The sequence below is a fragment of the Silene latifolia genome, chromosome 5, assembly GCF_048544455.1.
Source record: "Silene latifolia isolate original U9 population chromosome 5, ASM4854445v1, whole genome shotgun sequence".
In the NCBI taxonomy this organism is placed as follows: Eukaryota; Viridiplantae; Streptophyta; class Magnoliopsida; order Caryophyllales; family Caryophyllaceae; genus Silene; species Silene latifolia.
The window spans coordinates 18,256,080-18,280,061 of NC_133530.1; the positions used below are offsets into that span (position 1 = coordinate 18,256,080).

The 23,982-nt window shown below is 43.5% G+C and overlaps 1 protein-coding gene across 1 annotated transcript in view; it reads left to right on the top strand.

The window, feature by feature from the left end:
- LOC141656940 (uncharacterized) overlaps nucleotides 1-23,982 on the top strand; it is a 362,888-nt gene that overhangs the window by 155,918 nt on the left and 182,988 nt on the right. The window contains exons 2-3 of the mRNA XM_074464032.1: nucleotides 1,127-3,092; nucleotides 3,263-3,807. Of these exons, the coding sequence (XP_074320133.1) occupies nucleotides 1,127-2,122 (996 nt within the window). The 3' untranslated portion in view covers nucleotides 2,123-3,092; nucleotides 3,263-3,807. The remainder of the gene's footprint in view (nucleotides 1-1,126; nucleotides 3,093-3,262; nucleotides 3,808-23,982) is intronic.

Genomic DNA, 23,982 nt, shown 5'->3' on the forward strand with positions numbered 1-23,982 from the left:
TCACGGCGACGCCTGTAAGATAGGGCCTGATCGTGCTTGGACTAACAAGTTCGTCAGCTGTTCCGGGGGAACTTTTTTCGAGGGCCACTTTGACTTCGGTGAGGGGTACAAAATTGTTATTCCTGAGGAGGGTCAGGCGGTCTGTTGCCCTCCTAAGGTCCATATAGGCGTATATATCAGACACTTGGAGTATGGGCTCCGGTTTCCTTTGAACGAATACGTTATGGCCATAATCAAAGCCATGAACGTCGCCGTGGCCCAACTACATCCGTTGGCCATGAGGACTATAGTTGGGTTCGTGTGGCTCTGTCTCTTCAAAGGGGTGGCCCCTACGGTTAACTTATTCCGTCGGATTCATCACCTTAAATCGTCAGCCGCTGGGCGAGTGGGGTGGTACAGCGTGCAGACGGAGTCTGGTTACGTCTCCGTTGATAAGCTTTCTTCCTGCAAGGAATGGAAGGGACGGTGGGTGTATGTCAAAGTGCCGGCGGATTATCCGCTGCCCCGACCCTTCCAACACCGTGTCAATTTACGGTGTGAGAGCGATGGGGAGCGTGAGAAATGGGTCTCCCGGAAACGCCTTAAAATGGACGCCACCAATGTCTATCTTAGTGCGGATGAGAAACAGGCGATGACGCTGTTTGAGGCTGAGAAGAACGGGACGCCGAGGGGATGGATGCCCCGACGCAGATCATTCTTCAGGATGAGCTGCTCTGCCATGTCGGCCTCATACCGGCCCTGGAACAGGGTGAGTGGGGTCGGTGTGAGGCCTATCTCTGCTTTTAGTGAATCTGTCTTTTTGAACTTTGATTTGTTTCTTCTAATTAACTCTTGCTTCGTTTCCTTTGCAGATCATTTTGGCCCGGATCTGTCTGAGGATATCCTTGGGAGAATAGGGCTTGATAAGGACAATAACGTTGTCAATTTGCACCCTACGGCCCAGACTCGTGATCGCAGACCGGCTCCTACTGACCTCATGGATCAGCAACTGAAGGCATTGGATCCGGCGGTGGCTCAGGCACGGGTTCTCGGAGGCATGCCGAAGAGAAAACCAAAGGCAGCGTCCAGGTCGGCGACGTCGTCAGTTCCAACTCCCTCTTCAACCACAGTGGTCCAGAAGGAGCAGGTGGAGGTCGTCGATATCACTGAGGAGACGGTGACCGTTGCGAAGGGCCCTCCTCCTCCAAAGAAGAGAAAAGAGCCACCGTCTGCTTCCACCGTTGCCGGGGAGAAGAAAGACTCAGCCGGCCCTCCATTTAAGAGGGTCCAGACTGGTACGGATCTAACTTGCGGTTCAGACTTAGCTGGTTCGTTGGACATTCCCGATGACAGACTTTCTGACGTGTCAATTCATGTTGACATGGATGCTCTGCGTAAATTTTTTGTAGATCCGCCGTCGGCAGTCGCCGTTCTCACTGAGCGGCAATTAGAGAAGCATCCTGAGAAGGCGGGTGATAGAAGTGCCACCGCTGACTCCTCGCTTCAGAAGATTCCCCCCACCGAGCTTGTGGCAGAGGGTACGAGAATCTACCAGAGGCTGGCGAAGTGGACTCAACTAGCCGGCCCCCACATTATGGAGCAAGAAAAGACCATGGCCCAAACTGGGCCATTGATCGAGCGACTTAAGCTTGATCTTTCCGCTGCAAAGGGGGAAGCCGGGAAGGCTAAGCTGGACCTCCTTGCTTCCCGAAAGCGTGAGGAGGAAGCTGAGAAGCTGCTATTGGCCGAGAGGGCCAAAGTTGAGGCTGCTGATGCCGCCACCGCCAGATTGATGGAGGAGCGGGACAGGTATAAGGGCGCTCATGACGCCGTGGTTGCCAAGAGGGAAGAGTGGAAGGATCTGTACCATGCCCAGTCGGAGGCGCACAGGGGCACAAGGGCTATCCTTGCTCAAAAGGAGAAGGATATTGAGATGCTTCAAACTGAGCTTATCCCTAAAATGTGCGCCCAATTCCGAGACCAGGCCGAGGAAGCGACCAGGGAGGCAATCAAGAAGCTCTTCCCCGAAGGATCCTTCCCGTGGGATAAATTTGACCAGCACTGGATGAGATGGCCGATCTTTGCGGAAACAATGCAGCTGCGCAGAGAAGGCGGAGGCGGCGAAGGCGGCTCAGATAGCTGAGGCCAAGGCGGCCTATGATGCGAAGGTGAAGGAGGCCAAAGAGGAGGCTGAGAGGCTAAAGGCAGCTGGAAATGACGAGCCTTCTCCTGAGCCGGCCACCAAAGATGATGCTGCTGCTTCCGATGGAGATGGAGGCGGACGAGCATAGGGAGACGGGCGGTCGTCACCAGACTCACCCGGCATCTCGGATAGCTTTAGCTGTTCGGGGGCCAATTATTGAGCCTTTCCTCCCTGCCATCTTTTGGCGCTTCAAGTGATATGTTTGTAATCTTTTGCTTTTCTTTTCCTTGTTTTGTTTGTAAAACTCTTGGTAGGTTGTGTTTAGGCTTATCCCTATGGGGACGGCCGTCGTCTGTATTCTCCTTGCAATTATTTTCAATAAAGTTTGTCTTATTGGCCCTTGGCTTGGCCGGGGCTTTAATCACAATCCTTCACTTGTCTTCTTGCGTTATTAATTGAGTGCCTTCGTTTTTAGCTTCGGCATGACCGAGGCAGTTAGAATGCATATCTCAACTGTGTTTAATGTCTTTTTAAACATGTTGGCATGTTGGTCGCTTCCTCTTTCACTCTCGGTCTTGGCCGAGGCGTCCAATTTGCGCTTCCCAACCGCCGTTGTGAACATGTTAGCGTATCGACCGTTGTGTCCCCGTCGCTCCCGGCTTTGGCCGGGGTAATCGAGGTTACGGCGCGACAACGTTCGTATCTGTAGACATATTGATCGCTTCCTCTGCCAGGCCTTCGTTTGACCGAGGCGGCTAGAATTGCGTCTCAACTGCACTGAGTATACGTTTCTTCTAGCGTATCGGTCGTTGTGTCCCCGTCACTCCCGGCTTTGGCCGGGGCAATCGGGGTTACGGCTCGACAGCGTTCGTATCTGTAGACATATTGATCGCTTCCTCTGCCGGGCCTTTGGTTGGCCGAGGCGGCTAGATTTGCGTCTCAACTGTACTGAGTATACGTTTCTTCTAGCGTATCGGTCGTTGTGTCCCCGTCGCTCTCGGCTTTGGCAGAGGTAATCGAGGTTACGGCTCGACAGCGTTCGTATCTGTAGACATATTGATCGCTTCCTCTGTCGGGCCTTTGGTTGGCCGAGGCGGCTAGATTTGCGTCTCAACTGTACTGAGTATACGTTTCTTCTAGCGTATCGGTCGTTGTGTCCCCGTCGCTCTCGGCTTTGGCCGAGGTAATCGAGGTTACGGCTCGACAGCGTTCCTTTCTTTTGGGGTGACTGCCTGGTGGCAACTATGGAGGGGACAAGCACTTTGATGGAAAACTCGGGTGATTCTTCATTTGTTATGATCATGCGTTGGGGTGTCCACAATGGGTTTGGACACCTCCGCCGCTATACAAAGGACTTTCTTAGGTTGTCGGTGTTCCAATGGCTCATCAAAGGCACACCCTCCATGTCTGTCAGCCGGTATGTACCCGGCCTCATCTCTTCAACCACTTTGTAGGGACCCTCCCAGTTGGCCGTCAATTTGCCATGAATATTTCCTTTGTTGGTGGCGGCCGACTTTCTTAGGACTAGATCTCCTACTTTTAAGTCCCTTTTGTGGACTCTTCGGTTGTAGGTTCTTCTCATCCGGTTTTGGTATACTGCCAAGTTGAGCCGTGCTGTATCTCGGCTTTCTTCGACCAGGTCTAGGGAGGCTTTCAGGCCTTCCTCATTTTCAACCGGGTTAAAGGTAGCCGTTCTGAATGTTGGCACCGTTGCTTCAATTGGCAGGACTGCTTCGGACCCGTAGACTAAGTGGAAGGGACTGTACCCCGTTGCTTCCTTCTCCGTGGTCCGAAGGGACCACAGGACGCCGGGTAGTTCATCGGCCCATCTTCCCTTAAGGTCTTCGACTGTCTTCTTCAAACCGTTGAGGATTGTTTTATTGGCTGCCTCCGCCTGCCCGTTGCTCTGTGGGTGGCAGACGGAGGAGTATGGAAACTTGATGCCAAGCTCTTCTAACCAGTTCATTATCAGGTCACTCCAAAACTCTCGGCCGTGGTCAAATACCATGACTTGGGGCAACCCAAAACGAGTTATAACATTTTCCCAGATTACCTTTCTGACGGCCGCTGTGGTCTTCGCCGGTACTGCTACAGCTTCAACCCATTTGGTGAAGTAATCAACGGCGACGATCAAGAACTTTCTTCCTCCGGAGGCCGTTGGAAATGGCCCTAGCAGATCCATCCCCCACTGTGCGAAAGGAAGGGGACTAAGCACCGGTTGTAGGTCCCGGGAAGGAGCATGTATCACGAGCATGCATCCGACGGTTTGTGCACTTCTTGGTCTTTGTTCGGAATCTTCAAGCATGGTGGGCGAAGTAGCCGGCTCGAAGAGCTTTGTGGGCTAGCGTTCTTGCCCCCATGTGGTGTCCTGAGATGCCTTCGTGGATCTCTGTCAAGATAGCTCCGCGTTACCGGGCCGACACATTTCAAAAGTGGTCTTATTACGGACCTTCTGTATAATTCTCCTTCAAACACCAAGTACCTTGCTGCGATCCTCTTTATCTTCTGCGAGAGGTTGCGGTCCTCCGGTAATTCATTTGTCAATTTGTATTTCATTATCGGAGTCATCCACGTTGTCTCGGTCTCTATGTTGCCCACCATGCCGACGGCCTCAGTGATGCTCTTGGCATTCCGATGTCCACCAAAGACGGTTGGCCGACATTCTTGATGGTCGAGCTGGCAAGCTTTGAGAGAGCGTCTGCTCGGTTATTCTCAGACCTGGGAACGCATTGGATCTGGAAAGACTTCAACTTTGCTGTGTCAGCTTTTACCCTTTCCAGGTATCTTACCATTCCGTCGTCCCGAGCCTCATACTCTCCTCTGATTTGGTTAGTCACCAATAGCGAGTCTGTTTTCAACACAATGTGTTCTGCTCCGGCGGCTCTAGCTAGCTCGACTCCGGTTATCACCGCCTCGTATTCGGATTCGTTGTTTGATGCTGAGAAGGTAAATTTCAAAGCGTACTCAAACTCGTCCCCGTTTGGGCTGATGATAAGGATGCCGGCGCCTGCGCTGTTCGTCGTGGAGGACCCGTTGGTGAATACTTCCCATACTCCGGGGTTTGGCTCTTCCTGATATGTGCATTCGGCCAGAAAATCTGCAAGTGCTTGCCCCTTTATCGAAGGCCTCGGTTTGTACTGAATGCCGAAGCCGGAGAGTTCCACTGCCCATTTGATAAGCCTACCAGATTGTTCGAATTTTTCCAATGCTTTCTCCAATGGCTGGTCGGTTAAGACCGTCACGGGATGTGCGTCGAAGTAGGGTTTTAGTTTTCTTGCGGCGATGACGACAGCAAAGGCTGCTTTTTCAATCAGCGGGTAATTTCTCTCGGCGGGCAACAACGTATGGCTGACAAAGTAGATTGGGTGTTCTTTGTTTGTCTTCTTCCTCGATGATCACGGTGATCGACCGTGGCCGAGGTAATGTTATGTACGGGTATAGCGTCTCCCAAAGATTGGCCTGGACGGGGTTGGGAGAGTCCGAAGATGAGCTTTTAGTTGCTTGAAAGCTGTGCTCTGTTCCTCCCCCCAGCTGAAGTCTTTATTCCCCTTCAACACTTTGAAGAATGGGGTGCTCTTGTCGGCTGACCGAGAGATGATACGGGCTAGAGCCGCCATCCTCCCGGTCAGTATCATAACCTCTTTTCGATTTCTTGGCTCCGGCAGGTCTAGGATTGCTCGGACTTTGTCTGGATTGGCATCAATTCCCCTGGCGCTGACAAGTACGCCGAGGAACTTACCTGCCCGGACACCGAAGTTGCATTTCATTGGGTTGAGCTTCATCTTGTATTTCCTTAGTGAACAAAATGTCTCGTGTAAATCGGCCAAGTGCTCGCTGTCATACTTGCTTTTTACAATAGCATCGTCGACGTAAGCCTCAATGTTTCGCCCTTTTTTATTTTGGAACACTTTGTCCACCAGTCTTGTGTACGTTGCACCGACATTCTTCAAACCAAACGGCATCATTTTGTACATGTATGTGCCGTTAGCAGTGATGAATGCGCATTTAGGCATGTCTTCCTCGGCCATGAATACCTGGTGATATCCCGAGAAGGCGTCCAGCAGGCTCAGCATAGTGTAGCCTGCCGTGGCGTCAATTAAACTATCTATTCGAGGCAAGGGATAACAATCCTTGGGGCACGCTTTATTAAGATTGGTAAAATCTACGCACATCCTTCATGCCCCCGATGACTTCCTCACCATCACAACATTAGCTAACCACTCAGGATAAGTACAAGGCATGATAAAGCCCGCCGCTAGTAATTTATCTACCTCGGCTTTGATGGCCTCATCCTTCTCGGCTGAGGAGTTCCTCATCCTTTGCTTGACAGGGCGAGCGGTGGGGAGTACGTTCAGCTTGTGAATAATTACCTCCCGGCTCACGCCTGACATCTCGGCCGCTGAGTAGGCGAAAACATCTTTATTCTTCCTCAGCAGATCCAGGAGGTCGGCTCTGAATTTTGGTTCCAGGTTGACACCGACAGTTACGGTGCGGCCTGGGTCAATCTCTACCTCCTCGGTCTCTGCTCCTTCGACCATGCCGATGGTTCGGTCGTTCTCGGACCTGGGAATGCACTGTATCTGGAAGGATTTTAATTCTGAAGTGTCAGCTTTCACCCTCTCTAGATACCTTATCGTCCCATAGTCCCGAGCCTCGTACTCTCCTCTGATCTGGCTGGTCACTAAGAGTGAATCTGTTTTCACCATGACATGCTCCGCCCCGGCGGCTTTAGCTAGCTCGACTCCGGTTATCACCGCCTCGTACTTGGATTCGTTGTTTGAGGCCAAGGAGGTAAGCTTCAAGGCGTGCTCAAGCACGTCTCCGTTTGGGCTGATAATAACGATGCCGGCCCTCGAGCTATTCGTCGTGGAGGGGCCGTCAGTGTATACCTCCCACACGCCGGGATGCGACTCTTGTTTATCGGTCGGCACTCCGTCAACCATGCCGACGTTAGTATTCATCGGGTCGCCCTCCTGCTGTAAGGATGGGCACTTCCCTTTCTCGGATTTTCTTGCCACTTTGAAGGACTGCATGTTGCACCCTCTGGCAGATACTTGGACATTGACCACTTCGTCCTTCTCGTTCTTCGAGAAGAGCTTATGCGCTTCCCCCCGGTCCGAGACATACATCAATGTCAGGGCCCGGATGGACATCACAGCGTCGGCTTCACTCAAAGTGACCCGGCCTATGAGAACGTTGTAGGCAGACGAGCCGTCAATGACCACGAACATAGACATAACATTCTTGGCTGCACTCCCCTCGCTGAACCTCACCGGCAGTGTAATAACCCGAGTATAATATTTAGTAGGTATATATGAGCTGAGACTAGTTTTATCGTAAACCGTATTTTCTCGTATGTGTGTTATAATAATAATAAAAAAAAAAAAAAAAAAAAAAAAAGAAAGAAAAACTAGAATTTTACACGTGAACTTTGTGACTCACCAAATGTTTGGGTGGGTGTCACTTTCCCCTAGTTTCCACCGTTTGCATGTATGTATATATTAAAAAAAAAAAAAAAAAAAAAAAAAAAAAAAATCACAATTCTCATTTCTTTAACGCAAAAACGAGAGGAAAAGAAAGGAAATAAAGGGTGTTGATTTTCATCGGATACCTTATATACCTATTAAGGTATGATTTCGGGACCCTTTGTCGATATAAGTAATTATTTACCTTTATTTACCTTTGAAATAAGATATTAGAAATAATCCGTTATATTAGTTTTATTGTTAATTTTATCTTATGATTGTTATATTGCTCACATGTTATATAGGTTATCGTCTTATAAGTATGTATGACTGTGATAAGGTTGTTGTTGTCATATTGCATAATTGGCCAATTGTAGCAATCGGGATACGATTATTGGATTGAGATGACATTATTATATAACCCGTGTACACATGAGGGGCGTTGGCCCCAGGAGCAGTAGCTCCAGGAGCGTTGGTTCCATATATATAAACAAGAGGGACGTTGGTCCCAGGGGCGTTGGCCCTGCGAGCGTTGGCTCAATATATAAACTGAGGGCGTTGGCCCATGGAGAAAAATTATTTAGCTTGTGTACACGGAGATGGGTTCTAGACCCGGTGGGAGATTTACTCCGTAATGTCTATTCTTTTCAGTAATGGTATACCGGTAGTAGTGTCATATGAATATGTATATATCCCGTTGGAATGGTAGTCATATAATGTTTTTGGGATACCGGGTTGGTCCCTGACAGGAAATAATTGTATTCTGGTACGTTATTGTATTCTGGTAAGTATCGTATTGGGCAATATAAGGTTGATAATTCCTTTTGAGTAAATGTTCTGACATAAGGCCGGTGGAGGGAACTGGAGTCATACTCAGCCTGTGGTTGGCTGATCCCGTTATGTTTATAATTTTTTTCGGTTTTGTCTTTGGGAATAAGGAGGGGTGAGTTTTGACGATGTCGTGATTTTTGCCTTTCGGAGAAAAATATGTAATAAGACAAACTTGTACCATAGTGTAAATTAGCCTTGTGTTTTCCTTTTGTGAAAATACGGCAGTAACGTCTCTGTAAGATAGTTTTTCTTTTTATATTACTTTGTAAGGTTCCGCTGTATAATATCTAATGGTACAGTTTGTACACCCCTTTCGTATTTATAATGACTATTTTAAGAAAAAAAAAAAGTGGGGCGTTACAGATTGGTATCAGAGCCTAAGATAAAACAGATTTAAAATCAACCGAGAGAGGGGTAGATGTTAAGGATAATGTTATTCATATTATTATTACTATTCTTACTGTGTTTTGTTTATATTTGTGATATATATGTATATAAGTAGCCTGTTTGAAAAAAAACTAGGAGTGTGATGACTTACTCTTTGTGTCTTATAGGATGTCTCAATTTAACAGTATTGATATTAACCAACCTGCCCCCAATGAGCACACAGATATGAGTAATTTCGCGGCAATTGTGGCTGATGCTATAAGAAACAACAATTCCCATAATGAGGAAAATAGTGCTAAATTCTTTAAGAAGATGGCATGTTATAATCCTAAAACATATGATGGAAAGTTGGACCCCGTAGAATTTGAAAATTGGTTAAGAAGTTTTGATAAGCTTTTCGAAGCTATACAGTGTCCGGAGACATGGAGGGTAGGATTTGCGGTGTATTATTTGGTAGGACAAGCCGATTTATGGTGGGAAACCGTAAAAGAAAGAAGTTATGAAGAAGGATTTGACTGAGCTAAGTTTAAGGAACTTATGAGGTCAAAATTTTATCCTCCATCGCTTAGGAGACAGAAAGAGGATGAATTTAATAAGTTGGTGCAAGGGTCATTGTCTGTTACTGCGTACGCGTCAAAATTCATGGAGTTATCTCGATTTGCTCCGCATATGGTGGAAACTGAAGAATTGAGAATGAACCGTTTTGAGAAAGGACTAAAGTGGGATCTTCGTGATAGACTATCCACCCACACCTGTTTAAATTATCAAGATATGTATGATAAGGCGACCAACGCAGAGAGAATAATGAATGAAAAGGAGAATGAACAAGTTGGGAGCAAAAGGAAGTTTGAAAAAGACAAAGTCACTGGAGGAAATTTTTATAAACAAGCCCATTTAGGGTTTAGAAGAAACCCATTTAATCGATTTGGGAAAGAGATATGAAGCCTTTCTGTATAAGATGTGGTCGCGACAATCATGTCGTTACTCAATGTAAATATCCTACTTTTCGATGTTATGAATGCGGAAGCCCAACCCATAAAAAGAGAGATTGTCCGCAGCTTAAAGCACCTAACTTCGGTATTGACACTACTTCTAATGCACGTGTACTTCAAAAACCGCAAGGGCAACAAGCGCAAAAACCGGGTCCAACTCGAGGAAGGGTGTATGTAATGAATTCTCAGGAGGTGGAGTCTTCTGACGACGTGGTTACGGGTAACATTTTTCTCAACTCTACTCCTGTTAATGTCTTGTTTGATACTGGAGCATCGTATTCATTTGTATCACATTCTCTGAGTAAAAGGCTGCATTTAAAACCCCAGAACCAAGAACTAAGACTCCCAATTGGATTACCCACAGGGGAAATAATATCCTGTACCACATTATTTAGAGACTGTGTTTTGACAATAGAGGGAAATCGCTTCCTAGCCGATCTTATCCAGTTTAACCTACAAGATTTTGATATTGTATTAGGAATGGATTGGCTTAGGAAGAATCATGTGATGGTAGACTGTCATGAGAAATCGGTGACAATTATGAGAACAGATGGAGAGAAAATACTTTTTCGAAGTAACCAGACCCGTAAGGGAAATAGGATTATATCCTTGTTAAAAGCTCTAAAGTTGTTACGCCAAGGGTGTAAGGGATACTTATGTGACATCGGTAAACCATCAGAGTCTGAGCTGGTTATAACTAATATACCGGTTGTAAATGAGTTTTCGGATGTTTTTCCTGAAGACATTCCCGAAATGCCCCCACACCGTGAAATAGAGTTTCCGATTGAAGTAGTACTGAAGTACACCAATTTCTAAGGCTCCTTATAGAATGGCTCTGAGAACTAAAGGAATTAAAGGAACAACTAGATGAATTGTTGGAAAAGGGATACATAAAACCTAGTACCTCACCTTGGGGAGCACCGGTACTGTTTGTCAAAAAGAAAGATGGAAGTTTGAGATTATGTATAGATTACAGAGAACTTAATAAGGTCACTATAAAGAATAAATATCCTATACCTCGTATAGATGACCTTTTTGACCAGTTGCAAGGTTGTGCTGTTTTCTCAAAAATCGATTTGCGTTCGGGATATCATCAGTTAAGGATAAAATCGGAGGATATTCCAAAAACCGCTTTCAGAACTCGTTATGGACACTACGAGTTCACAGTTTTACCTTTTGGACTCACTAATGCTCCAGCAGTTTTTATGGACCTAATGAATAGAGTATTCAGGTCTTACTTGGATAAGTTTGTCATCATTTTTATCGATGATATTCTAATATACTCTAAGAATGAGGAAGAACATGCTAACCATTTGCGAACAGTCTTGGAAACTTTAAGGGAAAACCAATTATATGCCAAGTTCTCGAAATGCGCATTTTGGTTAGGAGAAATAAGTTTCTTAGGTCATGTTATATCAGCGGAAGGAATAAAAGTGGATCCTCAAAAGATTGATACAATTACAAACTGGCCAATTCTTAAGAATGTAGCGGAAGTCCGCAGCTTTTTAGGATTAGCGGGATATTATCGTCGGTTTGTAAAGGATTTCTCGAAAATTGTTCAACCCCTTACGAACCTAATCAGGAAAAGTACAAAATTTGAGTGGAGTGAAAAATGTGATCGAGCATTCGGTGAAGTGAAAAATAGACTCACTTCTGCACCTGTACTTACTCTACCGAATGGCACCGATGACTTGGAAGTATACAGTGATGCTTCCAAACAAGGACTGGGTTGTGTTCTAATGCAGGGGGGAAAGGTAATTGCTTATGCTTCTAGGCAATTGAAAGCCCATGAACAAAATTATCCCACTCATGATTTGGAGCTTGCTGCAGTCGTTTTCGCTTTGAAAATTTGGAGACATTATCTTTATGGAATTTCATGTCGGGTATATACTGATCATAAAAGCCTAAAATACCTTTTTACCCAAAAAGAGATAAATATGAGACAGCGTAGATGGCTTGAGTTTCTTAAGGACTATGACTTGGATATTCAATACCACCCGGGAAAAGCTAATGTGGTAGCCGATGCGCTGAGTCGAAAGTCAATTCCCACTTTGAATCTGCTTACGGTAAAGCAACCCCATATCCAAAATGACATAACAAGATTAGACATTGAAATAGTTATGGGAGATCTAATCGGACATTTGGCGGCTCTAGAAGTAACCCCAACCTTAAGTGATGAGATAAAGGAAGAACAAAGAAAAGATCCGCAATTAGAGAAAATTCGGAAGGATATACAAATAGGAAAAGCACCAGGCTTTCTAATCCATGAAGATGGATCACTTTGGTTTCAAAATCGGTTGTGTGTACCCCATTTGACAACTCTTAAGAAAAGAATCATGGATGAAGCCCACAATTCCCGATATTCAATTCATCCTGGAGGGAATAAGATGTATAAGGACATTCGACAAACTTTTTGGTGGAGTAATATGAAACAAGAGGTGGCGGATTTTGTTTCGAAATGTTTGACTTGTCAACAAGTAAAGATTGAACACCAAAGACCAGGAGGACTTTTACAACCCTTAGATATTCCTACATGGAAATGGGAATCAATTGCCATGGATTTTGTCACAGGATTACCCGTATCAACTCAAGGGATGAATGAGATTTGGGTGATTGTCGACCGGTTAACCAAATGTGCACACTTTTTAGCAACAAAGACTTCATGGAACTCGGAACAGTTAGCTAAGAAGTACATAAAGGAAATAGTTAGACTGCATGGAGTTCCCAAAACCATTATATCTGATAGAGATACCAACTTTTTAGCCAAGTTTTGGAAAAGTTTCCAAGCAGCTTTGGGATCTCAACTTAACTTCAGTACTGCTTTTCACCCCCAAACTGATGGTCAAACGGAACGAACCATCCAAACCTTGGAAGATTTATTGAGGTCATGTATTTTGGATTTTCAAGGATCGTGGGAGCAACATTTACCGTTAATAGAATTTTCTTATAATAACAGCTATCACGCCAGCATAGGTATGGCACCCTATGAGGCTTTGTATGGACAAAAGTGCAGGACGCCATTGTGTTGGAGTGACATTGATGAATCTAAAATCATCGGACCGGATCTGATCCAAGAGACCACAGATAAAGTAAAATTTATACGAGAAAGAATGCGGACGTCACAAAGTCGACAAAAGAGCTATGCTGACTTGAAAAGACGAGTAGTAGAATTTCAGGAGGGCGATTTTGTGTTCCTTAAAGTATCACCTACCAAAGGAATAATAAGGTTTGGGAAGCAGAGAAAGCTAAGTCCAAGGTATATAGGACCTTTTGAAATAGCTAAAAGAATTGGAGAGTTAGCATATCGACTTTATCTGCCCGTTGAACTATCAAGGATCCATGACGTGTTTCACGTTTCACTTTTAAGGAAGTATATTCCTGATGCTAGTCATGTTATCAAGATGCCACCGATACAAGTCAGAGAAAATCTTACTTATGAGGAGCAACCAGTTCAAATATTGGATCGAAAAGAGAAAGTTCTTCGTAACAAAGTTATTCCAATGGTTAAAATTCTATGGTCGCACCATGATAATACCGAGGCAACATGGGAAACCGAACTAGAAATGAGAAGCAAGTATCCCCAACTGTTCCAATAGATAAGGTATTTTAAGTTTCGGGACGAAACTTCTTTTTAGGAGGGTATAATGTAATAACCCGAGTATAATATTTAGTAGGTATATATGAGCTGAGACTAGTTTTATCGTAAACCGTATTTTCTCGTATGTGTGTTATAATAATAATAATAATAAAAAAAAAAAAAAAAAAAAAAAAAACTAGAATTTTACACGTGAACTTTGTGACTCACCAAATGTTTGGGTGGGTGTCACTTTCCCCTAGTTTCCACCGTTTGCATGTATGTATATATTAAAAAAAAAAAAAAAAAAAAAAAAAAAATCACAATTCTCATTTCTTTAACGCAAAAACGAGAGGAAAAGAAAGGAAATAAAGGGTGTTGATTTTCATCGGATACCTTATATACCTATTAAGGTATGATTTCGGGACCCTTTGTCGATATAAGTAATTATTTACCTTTATTTACCTTTGAAATAAGATATTAGAAATAATCCGTTATATTAGTTTTATTGTTAATTTTATCTTATGATTGTTATATTGCTCACATGTTATATAGGTTATCGTCTTATAAGTATGTATGACTGTGATAAGGTTGTTGTTGTCATATTGCATAATTGGCCAATTGTAGCAATCGGGATACGATTATTGGATTGAGATGACATTATTATATAACCCGTGTACACATGAGGGGCGTTGGCCCCAGGAGCGAGAGCTCCAGGAGCGTTGGTTCCATATATATAAACAAGAGGGACGTTGGTCCTGGGGCGTTGGCCCCTGCGAGCGTTGGCTCAATATATAAACTGAGGGCGTTGGCCCATGGAGAAAAATTATTTAGCTTGTGTACACGGAGATGGGTTCTAGACCCGGTGGGAGATTTACTCCGTAATGTCTATTCTTTTCAGTAATGGTATACCGGTAGTAGTGTCATATGAATATGTATATATCCCGTTGGAATGGTAGTCATATAATGTTTTTGGGATACCGGGTTGGTCCCTGACAGGAAATAATTGTATTCTGGTACGTTATTGTATTCTGGTAAGTATCGTATTGGGCAATATAAGGTTGATAATTCCTTTTGAGTAAATGTTCTGACATAAGGCCGGTGGAGGGAATCGGAGTCATACTCTCACTGTGGTTGGTCGATCCGTTATGTTTATAATTTTTTTCAGGTTTCTGTGCTGGGAATAAGGAGGGGTGAGTTTTGACGATGTCGACAGTTTTTGCCTTTCGGAGAAAAATATGTAATAAGACAAACTTGTACCATAGTGTAAATTAGCCTTGTGTTTTCCTTTTGTGAAAATACGGCAGTAACGTCTCTGTAAGATAGTTTTTCTTTTTATATTACTTTGTAAGGTTCCGCTGTATAATATCTAATGGTACAGTTTGTACACCCCTTTCGTATTTATAATGACTATTTTAAGAAAAAAAAAAAAAGTGGGGCGTTACAGGCAGTCTGATTGTCCCCATGGGTACCAGGCCGGCCCTAGAAAAGCTGTATAATGGGTTGGTGCAGGGGCTTAGGTCTTCAACCTTCAGGCCGAGGTTGACAAAACACTCTCTGTACATGATGTTTGTATAGGCGCCCGTGTCAATCAGGCACCTCTTTACTAGGTGATTGGCTATGTCCGGGTGGACTACAAGTGGGTCATTTGTGAGGGGCGATGACTCCCTCGTAGTCCTTCTTCCCAATAGTCATGTCGGGGATGTTGGAAGCGGGGGTTGCTGTGTTGGGCACAAAGTTGATGGCCTGATATAGTTCATTCAGGTGTCGTTTGTGCCCATGAGCGGACCCACCGTTCTCGTTGCCCCCGATGACAACATGGATTACTCCTATCCGTTCAAAGACGGATTTCTTATTTGACCTGCCGGCGTCTGTTTTTTGGCCTCCGGCAACGTATTTGCCGAGGCTCCCCTTCCGGATCAGCTCTTCAATGGCATTTTTCAGATGCCGACAGTCGTTAGTTAAGTGGCCGGTGTGGCCGTGGTACTCACAGTACTGGCTCGTGTCACCGTCACTCCTCGGCCTAGGGGGCCTTTCCCACTCCTGACCCTCGTTTTTGCTCAGGGCGAAGACCTCGGCGGCCGATACGACCAGTGGGGTGTGATCATTGTACCGCTTTTGGTAGTACAGCCCCGAACTCCCCCCGGCGCCCGCCGAGTCCTGTTTCCTGGCAGATTTGTCAGACCGTGACCTATTATTGTCACGGCGTCTTTCATCGGACCGTGACCCATTATTGTCACGGCGTCCCTCGTCCGGGTTGTCCTCCCGGCGGCTTTTCTTTTCTGAGTGTTCGGCCTCGCTGGGGCCTACCCAGGTCTTGTGATAGTCCTCCACCTTGATGGCTTGGTCGGCCATCTTCCTGGCGGCATCTAAGCCCAGGCCTCCGTACTTGATGAGCTCGTTTTTTAGGTCTCCCCTTGGGAGGCCTTTCATCAGCGCGAAGGCCGCCAGCTCGGGATTAATCTCTCGAATCTGCTGAACCTTGGCGTCGAACCTCTTCACATAGCTTCGTAGAGACTCGCCCCCCTCCTGTCTGATAGTTAGGAGATCCGATGTCTCCACGGCCCTCCTCTTATTGCAAGAGTACTGGGCTAAGAAGGCGTCCCTTAGGTCGGCGTAGAAGTATACCGAGCCGTCGGGCAGCCCCTTGTACCAACTCTGAGCCATCCCATGCAAAGTCGTTGGGAAGACTCGGCACCAGACTTCATCGGGTTGTTCCCACACCGACATGTACGACTCAAAAGCCTCGGCATGGTCGGTGGGGTCGCTATCCCCTTTGTATGTGAGCGCCGGCAACTTCAGCTTGGTTGGCACGGCGGTTTCAAGGACATAGGCACTGAGGGGATGTCTGACCACGTGTCGAACGACACGCGGCGATCGGCTCCTCGCATTCCTAGTCCGGCTCCTCTCCTCGTAGCGGGAAGGGCTTCTCCTCCGACTCTGGCGAGTCGGACTTCTTTCGCTCCTCTGGGGTAGGCCTCGTTGGTGCCGCGGCGACGCCGTCCTCCCGCGAGTGCGGGATGGACTCGGGTCTACCACTGGCACTCTGGGCTCTCCCGGCGTCTTGGCAGGGTCAGCTTCGTCTAGTGCTCCGTTCAAGTTTCTCGGAGTCACATTTTGGGCCCTGGTTTCCTGGACGGGTTCTGCCGCTCTTGTCGGTGTGACAGTGTGAGTCGGCGTACTACCAATTAGGTCCAGGAGTAGCTTCAGTTTTGCTGCATCAACCACATGTCCCATGATGGTGACCTGGTCGGCGGGCAGCGGCGTATCTGGTATTATTGGCATCCCGTATTCTGGTTGGATTACTCGGCCGGTGGAGGGCTGCGCAACCCCAGAATTGTGGACGGTAGCATCTTGGCCGGATTCGGTTTCGTCAGTCACAAATATTTCTTGTTGTTTCGACATCTTCTTAGCTTTTTGGGTGGGTTTTTGTTTTGTTTTTTTTTTGTTTGGGAATGAATGTGACTAGCTTCTAGTGTCGTTTCCCCACAGACGGCGCCAATTGTTCCGGGTGTAATTCCAGAGCAAGTATTGTTACCACTCGTAACTTGTAGAATGACGTCTTTTGCTTGACTTCCTCCTTTGACCTCTCCTGAAACAATGAACAAACTGAGGGCTCGGCTTTGGCCGAGCGTACTCACTCCGACGCTCAAGTCAGTAAACTTAAGAGGATTAAGTTATGTGTTACTTGGCTAAGTATATTGTAGAGAGATAAGGAAGATATTACCAGATTATGAGGTGTTTAGGTTAGATTTCGGATCCTTTCCTCAATGAGGGTTGAGGAGTATTTATAGACTTTCACCTTTTGTCACGTAGTGGCCAAGTGGCCAAGTGGCTAACAGGCGGAAAGACCGTTCTACCCTCGGCCGATGGACCTATGGCAGGCCGGCCAAGGGGTCTTGGATATGAGTACGCGGATATGTGCCCCGGCTGGCTGGTTGCCCGGCGGAGACCCAAGAGACAAGCCGATGGGCTGCATCGGCTAGTCTGTCTGATATGTCGAATTGTTGTGGATGTCTTTGACCTTGGTCAATATGTTGACTTGGTCAGCGGGTGCAGAATATGCCCCATCAATATTAACTAAAAGATAATAATTTAATAAAAATAGAGTTTTTTTTTTCTTATTTAGCCAACTTAAAACTATTGAAAATTTTTATTCTCTAAGTAATAAATAATAAAAGGGGAATGCAAGTTGAAAAAATATTATCCCCTTTTTAAATATCATAGAATTATTTATTATATGAAATAAATCAGTATGGTCTAGTCAAAGATAGGATATAATGAAGTCCAAAGCCCAATATAGAGCAACTCATTTAGGCGGGAAAACTTGAGAATCTCTTATTCTTTTAGTTTAAGGGGGATTAACACCATGTCAAAATTATCACCAGTTCCCTACAACGGCAACGGCAAAATCGGCGTCGATTGGGCCAAAATCGACGTCAATTGGGGCAACGGATTGGTAGTAGCTTATATTCTTATTAGTTTTACTGTTATATTTGCCAAATGCTATTACGAAACGCAGATGGCTGATCCTTATGTTTCCTTCAAATTTGACGTCGATTTTCTTGCGGTTAAACCTTACTGTTATATCACAAGCAATCAACCCGACGAAGGACAGCTCAGGTTAAACCTTACCGTGACAACCCAGCAGCACGCCGAATACTTTAGAACGCTTAATGTGACTGTTGAATATGATGATCAGTTAGTCTCTAACACAACCATTCCGCCTTTCTACCAAGATCCCTTATTCGAAAAAACAATACCCTTACAAATGGATATGGCCGATAAGAAATTGCCTAGTGAAGGCGTCTTGGAATTCACGGTTATTGTTCACGGCGACTATAGGGAAGTAGGTCATCGATATGGTATTGGCCCCAGCTGCGACATGAAGATGGTTTGCAAAGGCGTCAATGTTACACTTTCGTCAACTAATAATAACAACACATGGAGCGGATCTACCAAGGATGGTCATCCATTCCCTTGCAAATACACCACCACGGGCTGCAAAATTGTTACTGTTTTTCGATAGTTTGCTTTCCGGTCTTTATATTTGTATTTCAGACGTTAATTTAGTTCATTGTTTACTGTTGAGCATAAATTTAATACGAAAATAACATTCCTTTCAATTCCGAGAAAGAAAAAAACGTCCCTACGAAAACACGGGGAGCCTACGCGAAAATTCTCTCCAACGGGATATTACATGTAGAATAATTTTGACTACTTCATTTGAGACAGTAAAAACCAGAAAATCTTACACAAATTAGTCGCATCTGGATATGTCTAATAATTCCGTCGATAAGGAGGTGTTGGATCATCCACAAGGAATAATATACTCCGTATAGAAATAGGAATTCGAGATTAATTCAAATCCGTTCCTATTTTTCTACGTTAAAAACAATTCCTAATTACAATATGATTAGGAGTAATCAATCCTAGAGTACGTTGATAATAATGTCTCCCTATATAAGCAGCTTAAGACTATAACATTAATACTCGTATTATTCATATTTCTCATCATCGTCTTTTCAAAGTCTTTGGCAAATATATTGTGACCTTATACCAACTCTTCAACACCATGTCAAATTACGACAATGACAGCGGAACCCGAGGTTGTACTGGTTCCGACGTACTTGTAGTAATTCTAATACTTGGTCTTGTTGCTGCTTGTGTTATACCTCTAGCTATATACGCGAGCATATACGATAAGGATGATCGTTATATTCCCTTCACATTTGATGTCGATTTTCTTGAGGTTAACAATATCACAAGCAATCAACCCGACAAAGCACAGCTCAGGTTAAACCTTACCGTGACCACCAAGGAAGCCGAATTATTTAAAACGCTTCAAGTGACTGTTGAGTATGATGATCAGTTAGTCTCTAACCCAACAACGATTGCGCCTTTCCACCAAGATGCCTTATCCGAAAAAATAATACCCGTACTAATGGGTACGGTCGATACACGACTCCCAGACAATGTCATTGACTCTATTAGTACGAAATTGGCTAGTGAAGGTGCCTTGGATTTCACAGTTATTGTTCGCGGGGACAATTGGAAGGTAGCTTCTAGTGGGGGTACGGGATACACCTGCGACATGAAGATGGTTTGTAAAGGCGTTGCTGTTACATTTTCGTCAACTAATAACACTTGGAATGGATCTACCAAGGACGGTCCATTCCATTGCGAATACAACTCCAAGAATTGCTAATATAATTATGATCTTAGGTTTGCAAAATTGAATTAGTTACAACTCTGTAAGTAAAATAAGAGCTTTGAATTGTGTTTCGGACATTTATTTAGTTCGTTGGTGACGATAAATTGGTGAATTTAATGTTTAAGTTGGATTCTTCTATTTCGGCTATTTCGCTTGTTTCCAGTCATTTACGAGTAATGGTTGTTCCGCCTATATTAGGAACACCAAAATCTTACACAAAGTAGTCACGTCTAACACCATGGCAGACGAACAAACACAAGAACAGGCAGACGAACACGCACACACTGGTGCGGTAATTACAACCAAGATAGACTAACATAACAACATAGAACTAGTCAATGGCTCATAAGTCATACGGTCATACCTCACTAGGCAAATACAGCTAAACCCAGTTTAAACCTTACGATACGATAAGATACGATGTTAACAGAAATTCATTCACCACTTTCTACAGATTGCATTAGACAAGTCTTTCCTAAAATCTCATGCACTTTGATAGTTCCCCCTGACTTCCTGGAGCTTCTCCCTTGTCGCTACCACACTTCCAGCCATCACACTGAATGGCTGCAATAAACGAACACCACGATCATTATTGAACTGCAATTGGGTAGAGAATAGAGATGATCAAACAATGTACAAGAAAGAAACGAGGAATACATGTATCTTGCGGATGCCGTCCTCAGAGTTGAGACTATTGAGAAATTCCACCATTGCCTCGCGGTGACAGTTCCCCTGGCACATGACCATCAACAGCGAAGAACAAGAAAATCTGTTCATGAGAGATCGAAAATAAGGAAATTTAGCCAATCTGTACATAAGGGTTGTAAAGTATAATTCATTCTTAAAAGTTGGAAGACAACTATCTTTCACACACCTAACTCTCCCAATATCTCTCGTCTTTCGGTCTCTTATGCGAGCCAGTTTATAGATATCCTTCTCTCCTTCTCTCGTGTCCAACCTGGCATACACTTCTTGGTTAACTTTTGCCCTTGCATCCCGTACGGCCTTTTTAGCGGTTCGTCTAGCCTCCTTGTACTTTTCAAAGTTCTCATCACTCATGCATTTCCCCAGAACCTTATAGCATTCACGTTTAGTCTTTATCGCTTGTCTCACCACATCGTTCCACCAAGATGTGTCCTTACTTGATGGTCTATTCCCTTGAGATTCCCCTAACACCTCCCTCGCCAAATCCTTTACAACATGCTCCAATTTATCCCATGTTGCATCAATATCTTTCTCCTCGCAATCCGACCAAATATCGCTACTTCCAACCTTATCCAAAAACGCTTGTTGGTTTCCCCCTTGTAGCTTCCACCACTTGATCCGTGCCTCACCGATTATCTTTCTCTTCCTCAAGTCTCTCTTACCCCGAAAATCAAGAACCACTAGTCTATGTTGTGTTGCGGCATTTTCCCCGGGTATGACCTTGCAATCGGTGTACTCTTTCCTCCACGCATTCCTTACCAAAAGGAAGTCAATTTGACTAGCATTACCTCCACTTCTATAAGTCACCAAATGAGAATGTCTTTTCTCGAACCAAGTGTTCATTACACCCAAGTCATATGCCAAAGCAAAATTTTTTATAATTCTATAATTAAAAGAAAATTGAAATAGTGTACCCGTGTAATTTGCACGGGTTTAAAACTAGTATAAAGATAAAATAAACTCCCATAATACCTCGAGAGAAAATGTTAAGAAATCAAGCTAATAGAGAGAGTAATTCAGATTGACATTGTTTCGCAATTAGGTGACAACGTTCTAGTCTTCTAGAATTATGACACTTTTGGGCTACCAAATACGGAGTATATGGGTAACTTAGTCCGAGTTTTGAACATATTTCTCATCAAAATGCGACTCCCAACTTTTTTTGTGCGGCCATTATGGAAGAGTTTTGAATTATGTAATAAAACGTTTTTCAATAAGTCTTTCTTAAGATAAATATATTCATTTTAGATTAAAACAAGTCAATTACATACAATTTACATAAATAAAGACAACTCATTTATTAATATTTATAAAACTCGCTATTGACTTTTTTATGTAGAAGTGCTCCATATTAGTAAAGTCCCTAAGCATGTGAAAGTGCATCTTTATACCCCTTGTTATACACAAATTTTCACTTAAGACTAGCATTATCTATAAAACGAGTTAAATAGCTGCATTTTTCATAGATAAAACAAAAGTAAAATGCAAGTGGCATTTGTTTGAACCGTCTTAATCTTAAGACGGAAAGACTTTTTGGTTATTACTCCATATTATCTTAACTTCGATTAAAATAATTTTCACACATATCAAATGAACGTATGAAATTAATTACTGTAAACGGTTGAAGTTAAAGTACATGATAAAATATTTTTCCTCCAACTATTACTCCATTTGTCCCCATCATTTGTTTTGTCAAGTGTTTCGGTACATAGTTTAAGAAAAGAGGAAATGATCAATTATTAGATGAAAAGTGATCTAATTGCCCATTAAAGATATTCCTAAAATATAAAGACAAACGATTAACCGAAACACCTTAAATGGAATAGTCAAACAAATGAGCGAGACGGGGCGGAAGGATTAGATGTGAATTTCACGAAAGTCATAAACGACCTTTTGAACTTTACAAATTCTCATTTGTTGCGACGGGTAAATCTCTCAATCCACCCTTTACCCCTTTATTTCCTTACCCTCACACAATTTTTATTGCTCTCGCTTCTTTCCCCTATATTTTTTACTCCAATATTAACATAATTTCGTGGCTTAATCTTAGTATGTCAATTGTAAAACTAAAGTTGAATTAGAAATTTGATTTTGATTATACAATTTTAGCCTAAACCCCCCATTACCAGTAAGAAAACGTGCGGAATGCTCTATTTGGAATTTGGCTGAATTTCTGAATGTTTATTTGATGTATCATCTAACTAATACTCTCTTCGTCGCGGTCGACCGGTTCGGAAAGAGTATAAACTATTGACATGTGCTGCCCAAAAAAAATTTAACAAATGAAATGATTGAGACGGAGGGAAAATATAGAGACATGTATGACATGATTGGCTTACAGCTTAATAATCAACTAATGTTGCTTAAGACGACACTATTAATTTAAGCTAAAGACGGGTTAAATATCACCCCACTTTTCCAATGCATTCTAGTCTTAGCTCATTCATCCCACATGGTATATTTGACCCAGGATTTGTGTTTAATAATACGGAGTAGATAATAATCAATGTTTGTTCTATTATTTTCTGCATTTTATTCTCTTATTCTTGGCTTGGCTAACACAATTAGCACAAAATCTCATTTGTGACGGATATCATTTTCCCTCACAAATGACCCAAATAGAGGAGAGAGGGAAGCACATGGGGGTGCCCCACCTTGTCCCCCCTATCCGTTTTGTGAGTGACATTATCCGTCACTTGCTCCGACCCGTCTTCAGCAAGACTAATTGCACAATTAGATCCTTTGTAATCAACGACCCCAATGGGATAATCAACCCCTAATAGAAAGACAACATGCAAAGAGGAGACTAGTAGGACAAAAAAAACGAATAGATAAAAGTGAATACCAATATGCAAAGAGGAGACTAGTAGGAGACTTGTTTGGTCGTACACTAGTAGGAACAATAACAATGTGGCGCACGCGCTAGCTCACGTGTCACCTAGAGTAGTTGGTAGAGTAGTGTGGTCAGATGGTTTACCATCGGTCGCCAGTTCTTTTGTCATCGTTGATTCATTATTAATGAAGTAAGCCTTTGGGCTTTCCCTTTCAAAAAAAAAAAAAAAAAAAATTTGGATCGTCAATATTCAATCTCACCGCATCGTACAATACCCGAGCAAAAAGACGTTAAAAAACCTTCCATCAACTAGTAATCTCATTTTATTAATATATAACTCATATAATAGGAAAATGGGGCAAACACTTTAATTCGGAGGGAGTACTAATTATTGTGGATTAATAATATACTCCCTCTTATTCATCATAATCTTCCCTTTGTTTGTGGGCACAAGATTTAAGGAAATGAATAAAATAGGAGTAAAAGGGTTCGGTGGGGTTTGGTGATAGGAGAGAGATGAATAATTAGGAGTTAAATAAAGAATTATGAGGCCAAAACATTAAGAAAAATAATAAAATATGAGTAAAAGATTGGGTGGGGTTTGGTGATAGGGGAGAGGGATGAATAAAATAAGAGTAAAAGTTTCCAAAATAAGAAAGAGAAGAAAATCTGAATAATCCGTTTTAGGAAATAGGGAAGATTATAGTGAATAGGAGGGGTATGTTTTGTGTTTTGTGTTTTGTGATTGATGAAATAAACTCTCTAATCTCACGTATATATAAGTGATCACGAGAGAGTAACATATGCTTCCTTAATAGCTCAAATAAATGTTTCTCATACATTTATTCAATAAGGAGTT